At 33.6% G+C, this 15,572-nt stretch overlaps 1 protein-coding gene across 5 annotated transcripts in view; it reads left to right on the top strand.

Annotated features, from left to right (window-relative positions):
* The window catches only part of erc2 (ELKS/RAB6-interacting/CAST family member 2), a 67,310-nt gene that overhangs the window by 38,476 nt on the left and 13,262 nt on the right, over positions 1 to 15,572 (top strand). For 4 of the 5 annotated variants that reach the window (XM_048172783.1, XM_048172781.1, XM_048172780.1 and 1 more), the window contains 7 exons: positions 2,207 to 2,374; positions 2,582 to 2,749; positions 6,693 to 6,830; positions 7,584 to 7,724; positions 7,821 to 7,961; positions 10,238 to 10,273; positions 12,523 to 12,725. In XM_048172783.1, coding sequence (XP_048028740.1) covers positions 2,207 to 2,374; positions 2,582 to 2,749; positions 6,693 to 6,830; positions 7,584 to 7,724; positions 7,821 to 7,961; positions 10,238 to 10,273; positions 12,523 to 12,725 — 995 coding nt within the window. The remainder of the gene's footprint in view (positions 1 to 2,206; positions 2,375 to 2,581; positions 2,750 to 6,692; positions 6,831 to 7,583; positions 7,725 to 7,820; positions 7,962 to 10,237; positions 10,274 to 12,522; positions 12,726 to 15,572) is intronic. The other variant, XM_048172782.1, reaches the window with a different exon arrangement.

Here is a 15,572-nt window from a genome sequence, read left to right as displayed (position 1 = left end):
ACTATAAACAGCCATAGACACAAAGAAATCAGTTTATGCAGGTAATATTGTTAAAGTAAAACGCACAATATATCTGTGATGTTACTGATTACGTGTAGGGATAGTTCACTCAAAAATGAAAATTCTGTCATTATTTACTCTCATGTTGTTGTATGTTTGTTGAACACAAACGTAGGACAGAAAAGTTCATACTGACCACACAAAAATAGGGAAAAGAGCATCAAAATAGTCAACACAACTTTCACACACAATCTAACTAGTCCTTTAATTATTAGTAACAGACAGATTATGTATATTTTGGCACCTGAGTTTACTTGAAGCGTGTGATATTACATCATATAAACAACAGTTTTTGTTAAAAGTGGACATGAAATCCGCATTGACCCTTTCTTAATAAACATTCCTGGTTTTGCATAATTCATTAGTGAATGTTTCCAAATATTTTTTGGTCACTCTTTAGTTTAGGGTCCAATTCTCACTATTAACTGAATATTAACTACACTCTAAAAAATGCTGGGTTAAAAACAACCCAAGTTGGGTTAAATATGGACAAACCCAGCAGGTTGGGTTAAAGGGCACCTATTATGCCCTCTTTAACAAGATGTAATATAAGTCTCTGGTCTGGTCAAGTTTAAGCTTAAAATACCCCACAAATTTGCCCCCATTTAGGGGTGAGCAAAAAATGGCCTTTTACTATATTACTATATTGCTGGCTAAAAAAATAAATCCAAAATTGGTTGAAAAAAATGGCTGGGTGAAAACAACCCAATCCCTGGGTTTGTCCATATTTAACCCAGCATTTTTTAGAGTGTATGACTTTTGCCTATGACTTATTAATAGTTAGTAAAGTGGGATTGGGTAGGATTAAGGGATGTAGAATATTGTCATGCATTAATATGTGCTTTATAAGTACTAATAAACAGCCAATATCCTAGCAATATGCATGATGATAAGTAATTAGTTAATAGTGAGAATTGGTCCCTAAAATTGGTTACCGATTTTTTATTCTTCTTCCAAATTAAAAAAAAAAAAAGTTTGTCTTTGTAATCTTGCATCAAAATGTAAAAACTTGCTTTGTCACTGAAACAACTGTCCTATTCAGGTTGACATCACCAACCCCTCCTCTCCAACCGCCCGTCATAGAGACACGATCCAATCAATTCTCAATGGATAAAAGTCCAGCCCTAATTTTTTTTCTCTTTGAATATCATGTTTTGTATTACTGAAGTGAGTTGGATTGTGAAAACTGTTTGCTATGTTTACTCTAAAAGCAGATAAATCTGTAAAGATGTACAATATCAGAGTAAATATGTCTAATTATAATATCTGTTAACATTAAAAATCATTTAAATTATTATACTGTTGGTAGCCAAAATTCTGCTATCAGTGCATCGTCAGATGAAATATATCTTTGAACTTTTTATAAAGAAATAAATGTGTCTTTTTCACAAATTGCAGTGAAGGGTTTCAAATGTCACGGAAGTGGCAGAGAAAATCCTCACAGATGTCTCGTGGAATTGTAATTATTGGTAAGCTGAGTAATGCTAGAAGCAGCAGTATTAAAATAGGATCTGTAGGATCTGTGTAAATATTTCTCACGGCCGTGCTGACAGTGTTTCCTGTCAAAACACTTCCATCGGTCGGTTCAGTGTGAATTGGCCTTTAAACTGAAGCGTAATGATATTCTGCTACAGAGTTCGGATTGGTTTGTTTGATTTGCACCTCCCTTTGCACCACCGTTTTAACAATTTTATGGCTTGTATCTTGACAGAAAGGTTTATTTTCTCTATCTCTCATTGGTTAGTGGAGGTGGATTTTTGTGCACGTGCGTGGGTATTATTATGAGTGATGTCTTCGCTGTATCTAACATGCTCGTGAATCAGCTGGGGGTTTTGTTGTGATATTTATAGAAGTCATTTCATCAATAATTGATATGGCTGATGTATATTAAATGGGGATTGCGTTCTGAAATCTATCTTTTATGTGAGGAGAGTACAGATGTAGAGAAGAAAACTCCCTTACTCATTTTTTGTTTTTATATAAAAAAAAAATATGAACATGTTTCGTTATGTATTCATTAAAAATAAATTGTCTAGAGATACTCAGATGTTTTGTAACATTTTACGTGCTAAATGATTTCCCTGTCCCATAAATAACAGAAAATTCTCTTTCTCTATGCCTTCTTTTCTTTCTCAATCTCTTTCAGATTGACCAACTCAAGCAGGAGCTCTCGAAAAAAGAGTCTGAGCTTTTAGCTCTGCAAACAAAACTGGAAACTTTGAATAATCAGAATTCAGACTGCAAACAGCATATTGAAGTGCTCAAAGAGTCCCTCACTGCCAAAGAGCAACGCGCTGCCATCCTACAAACAGAGGTTACAAATGTTTTTATTTTTTATTTTATTTTTTATTATTTTACTTTTTCATTTTATTATTATATTTTTTGTTTTTGTCCTTGCCTCATAGAATTCCATTGTCATTTTATTTTTTATTTTATTTTAACGGAATTATGTCCTCACTTGTTAACCTAATATTTGTCCTCAGCTTTGCATTCACTCTCATGCTCATGGTGTGTTGGTTAGGTGGACGCTCTTCGATTGCGTCTGGAGGAGAAGGAATCGTTCCTTAATAAGAAGACGAAGCAATTGCAAGACTTGACCGAGGAGAAGGGAACACTGGCTGGGGAAATCAGAGACATGAAAGACATGCTGGAAGTCAAAGAGCGCAAGATCAACGTCCTGCAGAAGAAGGTAAATCACTCAGGAATTAAAGGTCAGGGGTTAGGTCGTAAGGTCAGACTGTTTTCACGGGCCATTTAGAAATGATTGGAGTCGATTTTGGCAAGCAGTAGTAGTTCCTCAGGAAGAGTGTGATATAAGCAAGGGGGTTTGAAAGGAGGCAGAGCCTCTTTTACTGTATCTGTAACAGATTTATATGGAGTTCTATATTGTCTATATAGCAGGGATGTAACCATATTATCAATATATAAAAAAAAAAAATCATCCGTTTCCGAAAATGATTCTGGTGTGATGGGTGGGCGAAGTGCCGCATGCATGATGAACACTTTGTAAAGATCCATTTGATCAGGGTTATATTAGCTGAGTAAACTTTGTTTATGCACTGTTCAAGGCAAGCGCGAGCTCCGTGGGCGTGGAGCAGGAGAATTAAAGGGCCAGTAGCCCTGAATCGGCTCATTTATAATGATGCCCCAAAATAGGCAGTTAAAAAAATGAATAAAAAAAAATCTATGGGGTATTTTGAGCTGAAACTTCACAGACACATTCAGGGGATACCTTAGACTTATATTACATCTTTTTTTAAAAAGTTCTAAGGCACCTTTAAAAGATCTCGATTTCATCACCCACATGATCTAATTCCTAATTGACAACAATTCCCCCAAGTATATTAAACCTTTGGCAAAAATAAAATCACAACATTCAAATCTGCGTTCGCACTGCCGTTGATCTAAAAAGAGTTGTCATGTGTAGATGGAAACAGCTTCACAAACAATCTTGTCAAACACACAGTGTCATTTCTGTTACAAAAAGCGTACAAAAGTGTATTATTCAGATATAAACGCTGATGTCTACTTTACCGATCAAAATTGAATAAATCACCTTTGCTTCTAATAACGACTATCAATTGCATTGTTTCGCCACTAGGTGGCAACAGATTACTGTTTAAAATGTTTCTATCACTGAATCATTCTTTTAGAAACAAGTGAAGTCTTTATGAATCCAACTTACAAAAATATTCTGTTTCACCTCTCTGGATCTTACATGTGTGCTCAATCATCTTATTTGTGCTGAATTTGTGGTAACACATTACAATAAGGTTCATTTGTTAACATTAGTTAATGTATTAACTAACATGAACTAACCATGAGTAATACATTTGTTACTGTATTAGTTAATCTTCGTTAACCTTAATAAAATTCCAGCTGTTCATAGTTTGTTCATTGTTCAACTAATGTTAACAAATACAACTCTTGAGAATGTTAGAAAAAATCAAGGTCCATGAATGTTGTCAAGGTCCAGCTGGTGCAATTATTTTATTTTATAAAAGGGCGTTTTAGGTCTCATACTATACCTCTTGCCTCTAAGCAACAGTTAATTTGTACATCATTGTAATGTTCAATCATTTTTTTTTTTTTCAAATATCGCAATGAATATCGTATTGTGGAATTTTGATATTGTTACATCCCTATTATATAATGTTTTTGGTCAAATTTGTTCAAAAATGTACTTCACCCTGCTAACAATTATATGTTCTAAGAACAATTTCCTGATGTTCATATTAAGTTATGTCCAGTTTTAAAAACTTTTTTTTTCTTGGTTATGCAAACATTAAGGAAACTTTCCATTTTGTCATTCTTAAAACATTATGGGAACATTACTTTTGAATGTTCACTAAACATTCTAAAATAAGTTACAACATTTATAAAATGTTAGGCTTTTCAGCATTTCAGAAAAAACCTTCCATGACCAATGTATCAATGTTTTTGTTTTAATGTTTTCAGGACATTATTATAGACCAGATAACTTTAAACAAGCATTCTATTAATGTTACTGGAAGAACGCTTGTTCATGACTTGCCAGAACGTTCTGAGAATGTTTATACTTCATTAATTATAGTCAGCATTAGAAATGCACTTAAAGCTCATTTCTAAAACCTAGTGAGCTGAATTTTGACTGAAAATTGAAGCAGAATTGCTAGCATTGCTTGCAAGCTCCAAGGAACAGAGCCACAGAGTATTGGCTCCTTTCTCCCCTTACTCTAGCTTCTTTCAACTCCTTTTTCATCTTTGCTCTCTCTTTATCGTCTCACCACCTGCTTTCCTGGGTTCTTTAACCTTTTTCATGTTCAGTCACGGGAAACATCTCAGGAAAGGCTGCTATCTGCTTCAAACTGTATTTAACTTCTGATCTCTTGCTGTCTGTGCTGGTTTGATCTCATTTATGTTATATTTTAAGTCACATCACCAACAACCTACAGTATTGCTTACATATTTACTCAAAGAAACACCCAGTAGTTGCATTTGCATTCAAAACAGCTTCATTTGTTCTTGAAAAAAGTATTTATCTATCTATCTAAACCCGTTCATACAGCTCCATAATTGTGGGTAATGGGATATTGCACCATTCATCAAAAAGCAAAGCATCCAGTTCTTGCGGAGGATAAAGGAAGTGAAATCTAGCCCATTATCTGACCATACTGAACATCATCAGGCATAAATATTCCCTTGAGATGCTGCCCGTACCATTAGAGACCAACCGCCATGTTTCACAGTCAGCAATAGACGTTGTGGGTTGAATCATCCTCAGGCTTCTTTCAACACAAACCCATTCAAATGGAAAACGAGGTGAAAGATGAACCAACAGACCATATAACTTGCTCAGACGTCCAGGTACTTTTCCCGTTACACCAGGTTATCCATCTTTGTAAAATGGCCTTGAGTGCATGCGGTTTCTGAATGGCAGCACAGTTTATACGACTCTTTGTGAAACTCGCCACATACAGCAATATGAAGTATACATCCGTCCATGTCAGTAAATGCTGACTTATATGAATGATCCTCATTGTCAGTGCAATTTGTTGTTTTGTTTTGACAATGTTTGTTGACCGCTTGACATATTAAATGTTTTTGTGACCAATGCACTTAAAAGGTTTATTTGTAACATTATAGTGCTTTCACAGCTAATGCATTCATTTTAATAAGCAAACAAGCAGAGCTGTTGTATAGGTGATTGTTAATTAGCAAACTTGAATTTAAACCCTTTTGATGTGATTTTTTTAAAGGTGAAGTATGTGATTTTATCACCCCTAGTGGCACTAAGTGCAATTCTTGATTGTTTGAATGAACAGGTTTTCCTAATAGAGTGCTTCAGGAATTTATGGAAGCTTGTTTCCGCCACTAAATAAAAAAATTGAAAAGGTATTTGCAAGTTTTTATCACACAATTCTAACTTTATTTCTCAGAACTGTAAGATATAAACTCACAATTGCGTCTTATATGACTTTTTCCTCAGAATTGTAAGTTTATATCTTTATATGTAATTCTGACATTTTAACTCGCAACTGTGAGTTTATATCTTGCAATTTTGAGGAAAAAAGTCAGAATTGTGAGATACAAAGTCACAATTACCTTTTTTATTTTTTATTTCATGGCAGAAACAAGCTTCCATAGGAATGGAATCTTAAAACACGGAAAAAGATTTCCATCGTCCCAAAGTCAATGGGTTTTTAGAATATGGCCTTTAGTTAAATGCCTGAAATAAGGTCTGTGGTTAAAACAAGTACAAGATATTTTCAAGTTTTATTTTATTTACAACATAAAATACGTCAGTATTTAGTATCTAGAGCTTAATGGTTGTGATGTTGAAGTCATGTGACCGTAGTTCAGTTATAGCCTACATTTAGCTTTTTACTTTTGGTGATTGTATTTATGCTTCATTTGTGAAAATGATCTTGATGAACAAAACATGGAAGAATCATAAACTTTTGTTGGTCACACAGCTTATTTTCTGCAACAATCGAAAAACCAATGGAAAAATCCTGTTTTTATCGAGGGTTGGCCTACAAAAATACATCATCACTGCAGCATCAGTCATGAGTTTTCAATCAAAAGAGAACTCCAAACTCTAGATAAACAGTTAGATGTTTGCTAAATCCACTCTTCTTCCTCTCTCTTAGATTGAAAACCTTCAGGAGCAGCTGAGGGATAAAGATAAACAGCTTGGGAATCTAAAGGACAGAGTGAAGTCTCTCCAGACGGACTCCAGCAACACTGATACTGCCCTTGCCACGCTAGAGGAAGCTCTGTCTGAGAAGGTACCAGAAACCATCCTAAACATCACTGGAAATGTAAATGTAGACTACATAAAATCAGAGTTGCCTCATATATGTTGATTTTAGGTTTTTGGAGAGCCCTTTTACAAACATTTTTCATTATAAATGAAGTTCAAGGTTAATGCCTGCATGAAAAGTTTGAGAAATTGCTTTCTACAACACGCTGGGCATGACATATTCATAGTATTTAAAGGGTTAGTTCACCCAAAAATGAAAATTCTGTCATTAATCATGTCGTTTCACACCCGTAAGACTCTTCTCATCTTCAGAACACAAATTAAGATATTTTTGATGAAATCCAAGAGGTTTCTGATCCCCCATAGAAAGCAACGTAAGTACCACATTCAAGGCTCAGAAAGGTAGTAAATAGTCAACATGACTACAGTGGTTCAACCTTAATGTTATGAAGCGACGAGAATACTTTTTGTGCGCAAAAACAAAACAAAAATAATGCCGAAAAAGTTGGTGTTCTGACGTAGAACCTCGAAGGGCTGCATTGTGTCTACAGCGTATGAGACTGACAGGGAAGAGAAGAAATTGTTGAATAAAGTTGGTATTTTTGTTATGTTTTGCGCACAAAAAGTATTCTCGTCGCACAAAAAGTTGTCCCCTAATCTGTGAAGAATGAAGACATATTCAGCCATTTATTGATAAACCATGAGTGTTAGGGAATTGTAAATAGTTGCAGCTTGCTCAATTAGCCATGAGTGCAGGTGCAATGTGTTTTTGTCACAGGAGCGAATTATTGAGCGCCTGAAAGAGCAAAGAGAGAGGGAAGACCGAGAGAGACTAGAGGAGGTGGACTCATATAAAAAAGAGAATAAAGACCTGAAAGAGAAGGTGAACTCTTTACAGCTGGAGCTAACGGAGAAAGAGGTACGTCAGTGATTGCATGCATGTCTGTTTCAGTTTTGTTTTCTTCGAGTTTTTGGTCAGACTGTCAGCTCTCGTCTCGTCTTCCTCTTCCTCCAGTCGAGTCTCATAGATTTAAAAGAACACGCCTCCTCGCTGGCCTCGTCGGGTCTCAAGAAAGACTCCAAACTCAAGTCTCTTGAGATCGCAATCGAGCAGAAGAAAGAGGAATGCAATAAATTGGAGACACAGTTACAAAAGGTATGATTTTCTTGATAATTCAATATTTGCAACATTTTAGAATGATCAGAATCTGTCGTTAACTGTGCCACTTTGGCACTTAATAAAAGTGGTTGTTCCCTCTTGTGTCAAATCCAGAATCAACTGACAGCTTTGGCGATAGAAAATGCACATTTTTGTTTTCAGATATTTGTAGTGAATAAATATTATGTAAAATAAGAGAATTATTTATTTTCTTGTTATTTAATTTTAGCAATATATATTGCGCTACCTTTCGAAAGTTTAGGGTTAATATGATTTTTTTAAAGAAAGTACTTACAGTACAGTCCAAAAGTTTGGAACCACTAAGATTTTTAATGTTTTTAAAAGAAGTTTCGTCTGCTCACCAAGGCTACATTTATTTAATTAAAAATACAGTAAAAAACAGTAATATTGTGAAATATTATTACAATTTAAAATAACTGTGTACTATTTAAATATATTTGACAAAGTAATTTATTCCTGTGATGGCAAAGCTGAATTTTCAGCATCATTACTGCAGTCTTCAGTGTCACATGATCCTTCAGAAATCATTCTAATATGCTGATCTGCTGCTCAAGAAACATTTATGATTATTTTCAATGTTGAAAACAGTTGTGTACTTTTTTTTTTCAGGATTCCTTGATGAATAGAAAGTTCAAAAGAACAGCATTTATCTGAAATACAAAGCTTCTGTAGCACTACCGTTCAAAAGTTTGGGGTCAGTAAGAATTTTTATTTTTATTTTTTTGAAAAGAAATTAAAGAAATGAATACTTTTATTCAGCAAGGATGCATTAAATCAATCAAAAGTGGCAGTAAAGACATTTATAATGTTACAAAAGATTAGATTTCAGATAAACACTGTTCTTTTGAACTTTCTATTCATCAAATAATCCTGAAAAAAAATATTGTACACAAATATTTTGTACAATTGTACACATTAAATGTTTCTTGAGCAGCAGATCAGCATATTAGAATGATTTCTGAAGGATCATGTGACACTGAAGACTGGAGTAACGATGCTGAAAATTCAGCTTTGCATCACAGGAATAAATTACTTTGTGAAATATATTCAAATAGAAAACAGTTATTTTAAATTGTAATAATATTTCACAATATTACTGTTTTTTACTGTATTTTTAACTAAATAAATGTAGCCTTGGTGAGCAGACGAAACTTCTTTTAAAAACATAAAAAATCTCAGTGGTTCCAAACTTTTGGACTGTACTGTATATTCAGCAAGGATGCATTAAATTGTTCCACCCGACTATAATAAAGACATTTACATTGTAAATGCTGTTATTTTGAACTTTCTGTTCATTAAAGAACCCTGAAAAAATGCATCACATTTTAATAAAAAAAAAAAAGAAGTCAACATTGATAATAAAAGTTTCTTTAGCAGTTACAGTATATTGTAATAATATTTCACAATATTACTATTTTACTGTATTTTTGATCAAATAGATGCAGCCTTGGTGGGTATAAAAGACTTCTTTTAAAAACATTTATAATTCTTATCGATCCCAAACTCTTGAACAGTACTGTATATACAATCAGTATAACAATCTTAATGAAAAGTGACTTTTCATCAGTTCACATGACGAATGTCAAAAATTTAATTTGATTAGTGAAAGTCCAGGATTTAACATAATACTTTACGTGATAACATTTCTTAAATCCCCAAAGTTTTATTTGAAATGAATCCCAGATTTTCAATGTGGTCTCTCTGTATAGATTCTGGCATTATATTACCCATCCTGCTCTAGGAGCATCTACTTTTTAAAGACCCACATCAGTCAACCACTAATCGCTGCCACTGGAATTACGTTCAATGAATTAGCCAGTTGTTTCATTGAATGTGTTTTCTGCATCAGCTTAATGGTCACTCATTTTAGAGGGCATCATGGGAGCTGTATTGAAGTAGTGATAAGATGTTGCTGTCTTTGTCTAATTTCTCTGATCTGACAGCAGCTGTGTCACAAAACCTTGTGAACCGCAAGCCTAAACGGCATTTTTGGGGACGTCGTCCAATTAAAATGTTTGTAATGTGACTACGATGATCAAAAAACGCCGTCTAGGTCGGCGTCTCGCTCGGATTTGAGAATCAGCTGGCTTCTTTTTGTTCTTATGCTGCTCTCTGGTTACTTATATTCTCCTGTGTAGAACATTATCATTAACCTGAAAGAAGAGCTAATGATAAAGCTTGTGCTGTTTTACTGGGTCCCTTCATACTCCTCCTCCTCCTCATTTCCCATGATTCCCTCCTTTGCAATGTAGCAAGCAGAGCAGCTGTTCAGTCAAATGAACAATCCCGTAAGTGTCTCTCTGGATCTGTACTAGCACATGTTGAAAGCATGAGGACACTACACTCTTAGTTTCTTTCTTTATCTTTAACTTGTAATGGTCTGTAAGGGATTCAACCCTGCTGGCTTAGAGATCAGGAGTTATAATTTAAGGTCTGATGAACTTTAAAGGGGTCCTTGATTATGATTTCACTTTTTTAGCTTTAGTTAGTGTGTAGTGTTGCTGTTTGAGCATAAACAACATCTGCAAAGTTACAGCGCTCAAAGTTCAATGCAAATGATGATATTTTCTTTTACCGAAATTGCTTTTTAAGGACTACAACAAATGGTTGGTAGGGACTACAACAAGCTTCTTCCCGGGTTGGTGACATCACTAACCCTAAAATTTACCCCGCCCCCAGGAACACGCAACAAAGGGGGCGAGGCCATGTTGGGCTTTTTTAGAGAAGAGGAAGAGTTGTTGTAGTAGAGTGTTGTTGTCATGCCGTCATTTTACGCCGGACTGCTTCACAAACGAGGGTCAATTCAACGCTGGATTTGCACAAAAGATTAACATGACAGCACATCCGGGAGTAGCAGCCCATTTGCATTTAAAGGGACACACACAAAAACGGTGTGTTTTTGCTCACACCCAAATAGGGGCAAATTTGACAAGCTATAATAAATGATCTGTGGGGGATTTTGAGCTGAAACTTCAGACACATTATGGGGACACCAGAGACTTATATTACATCTTGTGAAAGGCACATTATAGGTCCCCTTTAAGTTTCATCCTGTGATACAGGAACAATAAAATATGTTTTTGTTGTTGTAGAGGCCTGAAGCAGCTAGTTTATATTTAGCCTTGCGTATAGGGGAAATATAATATAAATCATTTAACATATAGTACATTTTGCAGCACAAAAATGTGAGAATTAATTAAAACTAAGTAAAATATTTTTATTTTACTATATTTTATTTTTATTATTTCTTCCATAGTTCTCATGCTGTATAGGTCTTTTCAGAATTTTGCATTTAATGTATGTTAATTTAGTGTTTTTATCATATGTAGACCAAACCAATGGGATAAAACAGAATTTAGTGTGATTCAAAAGCATTCTGTGAAACATGTTCAGAATGTTCAAAAACTGTATTGTTTCCTCATGCTTCCAATGTTTACTAATCTAATAGATACTTGAAAATGCATAACCGCATTGCAAAGAATCTTACCACTGAACCTTGGAGCTAAAATCCACATTTGCATGTTGCATTGCATGTTCCCTTTGTCTTGTGTGTTTAATTCCTCTCATGTCATGTGATCATTTTGAGAATCTGGAGTGTCAGCTTTGATCAGTTGCTTATGTAACAACTTTTGGTTTTATGACCACATTATCGTGGATTATATATGCTTTCGCTTTCTTTAATTTTGTATTGTATGTGATCAGTGTTGGGTGTAATTAATTACTAATCTAATTACTGTAATTTAATTACTTTTACCTTGTAAAGTGTAAAGTAAGGGATTACTCTTAATTTTAATGCAATTTAATTCTAGTTACTTCAGATGTAATTGCATTAAATACTGTATAGATTAGAACAATTCTATATAAATAATAGTGGATTTAACATCAAAATTTGATATGTTTTTAATGTAACCTTCTCCCTTTACACACTTTGGTCAGTTCAAGAATAATTTATGCAATTGCATAATGATATTTGAAAGAAACAAAAGTGCAGATTCGTGTCTGTCCTTGTATTTTTCAACTGGTCGAGGTTGATATGGGATTTGGGTAATTAGTAATAAGTAGTCCAATACTTTTTATAGAGAGTAATTAGTAAAGTAATCTAATTACATAGTTGAAGATGTAATTAGTAGCTAGTAATTAATTACTTTTTAGAGTGACTTACCCAACACTGTATGTGATCCATTGTGCGTTCATTTTAAACATGCCGATGTAAACTGTGTTTTAAAATGCTTGTAGTGTTTTACGAATTAAGCAAGGCTGTGTTTAAATATTGCAAAGGGATTTATGCATAACTGCAACTTCCTACAGTATTCAACTACAGTTTCAACTGCAACAAGCCAAATACATGCAATTAATCTTTGGAATTTTTGCATTTAAAGCTTGGCTGATTTATCTGCTTTGTGAAGCCCAAAGACCCCTCTAGTCTGCCATATGTGTTGGTGTTCAGAATTTTTCTTCATTCATTGATTTTGATTGGTAGAGGTTGTGTTTTTTTAACTGGTTTCTATGGCGGTGCCTTCCCATGATCCTCATACAGAAGGCCCATGAGGTGGAGGTTCAGCAAAGCTCACGTGGGAACCCAGAGTATGTGGACCGGGTCAAACTTCTGGAGAAGGAGGTGTCCTTCTACAAAGAGGAGTCCAGCAAAGCCCAGAACGAGGTCGAGAGGTTACTGGAGATTCTGAGAGAGGTGGAGACGGAGAAAAATGACAAGGATAAGAAGATCGCAGAACTGGAGAGGTGAGGAAAAACACACTTATTTACTTTCAAATGCTTTTGGAAGTGTGATGCTGAGCATGTAAGTCATACCCTAGTCAAACATTTGGACACACTAGACTGAATATGTTTTTTCGTTCTTGTGCAGACTGCATTATTATGATCTTAAAAACCTTTTGATCTAAATACTTACACTTAAATACTTATAAAATATAATGTGTGACTATTTATGCATTTATTGTATTGTATGCATTTAGTTGTGCATTACAAATTAATTTAAATTTACAAATTAATAAAAAGAGGTTTCATTATTTAAAATAGATGAGTTGGCCGGAAAGTAAAATATGCATGCTTTTCCCCCCTTTTTTTTTTTTTTTTTTTTTTTTTACTAAATTCACATTTTAATTAAAGTTTTTATTTTTCACAAATGAGTTTGGCTAGTGAAGTGTCTTCCAATATGGTTTAAACTGCATCCCAAGATGCACCTGCTGTGAAGAGCTGGAAATCAGACAAAGATATTTGAGATATATAATATAAAATATAAGATATTTGATTTGTTTAAAGTTGCAACCTAATTGCATATCTGAGTGAATGAAAAAATGTAGGGCGGGACTTGATTGGATGGTTGTTGTTTTCTCTTGGTGGATCTCATGTGAATGACAGGTTGCCCCGCCCTTGCGCCAGTAAACACATCATCAGAGAAGAAAAGTTGCTGCAAGAGGGTGGGGAAGATATTTTGATTAATCATTATGAGGGCATATGAATTAAAAAAAATGTTCTGCATGGATAAATTGTTTTATAATAAATACTACAGTATTCCATAGAAAAATAAGAACCTGCCATTTTGATTTCATGGTGATTTTTTAGTCTTTTTATAGTTTCAACGTTTTTTTATAGTTTCAACGTCTTAATGACTTTACTATTATTATAAAATGTTGAAAGTAGTAAAAATAAACAATGAATAAATATGTTTTAACGTTTCCCTGGTAGTGTAAATATAAGATTTGACAAGCTGAAATGTATTTATGAAGTCTGCACAAGTTTAATAAAGCAGCATCAAGACTGATCTCTCATTTTGCCGTTATCTACAGTTTCTACTGTACTGCTAAATATAAAATTCTGCAGGGATATAACATCAAAATGCTGATGTCAAGGGCTGTTTTGTTACTGATGCGGTACAAACCGCGCAGTACTCTCAGAGCTGCCGTCAGTAATGCATCTCCTAGTGGTTAAATATGATGATGATTGCAAATATTTATGCTGTTTCCTGGAATCATGCATTCATGAGGTCATCAGTATTCTGTGTGTTTCTGACATGTTCTGGATATTGATATAGAGCTCGTGTTTAGTGGTTGTGAATCGCCTCTCTCTTCATGCGCTGTGATGACTGCTATTCCTGACAAAACTGTGTGTGTTTTGGCATGTTCGTGTACAACTGCCTCCATATCTCTTCTTTTAAATTCTTCTATTTAGTTGTTGAGTAGTATCAGGTCCATGCTAGTCCTGTATGTTCAGATTGTACATCATCCTGAATGGCTGTTCACACTAACAGCAATTTGAAAGTGACCATAAATCACTGACACAATAAAGTTGTGAAAGGGTAAATTTCATGCAAAAAGCCAGTAATAAAATGTGCTGTATATATATACGTATAATCATATATTTTATACATAATTTTATATATATACACTACCGTTCAAAAGTTTGGGATCGGTAAGATTTTTAATATTTTTAAAAGAAGTTTTGTCTGTTCACCAAGATTGCATTTATTTAATTAAAAATACAGTAAAAACAGTAATATTGTGAAATATTATTACAATTTAAAATAACTGTGTACTATTGGAATATAATATAAAATGTAATTTATTCCTGTGATGCAAAGCTGAATTTTCAGCATTATTTCTCCAGTCTTCAGTGTCACATGATCCTTCATAAATCATTCTAATATGATGATTTGCTGCTCAAGAAACATTTATTATTATTATCAATGTTAAAAACAGTTGTATACTTTTTTTTTCAGGATTCCTTGATGAATAGAAAGTTCAAAAGAACAGCATTTATCTGAAATACAAAGCTTTTTTAACATTTTACACTAACGTTCAAAAGTTTGGGGTCAGTAAGAATTTTTTTTTTTTTTTTTTGAGAAGAATTTAAAGAAATAATTTTTTTTTTCAGCAAGGATGCATAAATCGATCAAAAGTGACAGTAAAGACATTTAAAATGTAACAAAAGATTAGATTTCAAATAAACACTGTTCTTTTGAACTTTCTATTCATCAAAGAATCCTGAAAAAAAAACATTGTACTCAAATATTTTGTACAATTGTACACATTAAATGTTTCTTGAGCAGCAAATCATCATATTAGAATGATTTCTGAAGGATCATGTGACACTGAAGACTGGATTAACAATGCTGAAAATTCAGCTTTGCCAACACAAGAATAAATTACATTTTAAAATATTTTCAAATCGAAAATAAAAGTTATTTTAAATTGTAATAATATTTCACAATATTACTGATTTTACTGTATTTTTAATTAAATAAATGCAATCTTGGTGAGCAGACGAAACTTCTTTTAAAGACATTAAAAATCGTACCGATCCCAAACTATATATATATATATATATATATATATAACAATAAAAAAACGTATTTAAAAATAATCTAAAATATATACAAATTAAAATGAAAAATAGTTTTATTTATTTAATATTAAATTAATTATTAAATATGAACTTATTTAATATTTTATAATATTTAATAAATGTTTTAATATTAATTAAAATTATATCCACAAAAGGATAGATGAAAAACCAACCATATTCCAAATGTATTCCAAGTGATTTTGATTGATATGCTTTAAATTATCT

This window comes from Megalobrama amblycephala, linkage group LG21 (assembly GCF_018812025.1).
Source record: "Megalobrama amblycephala isolate DHTTF-2021 linkage group LG21, ASM1881202v1, whole genome shotgun sequence".
Lineage (NCBI taxonomy): Eukaryota > Metazoa > Chordata > Actinopteri > Cypriniformes > Xenocyprididae > Megalobrama > Megalobrama amblycephala.
This window is presented reverse-complemented; position numbering and strand designations above follow the sequence as displayed.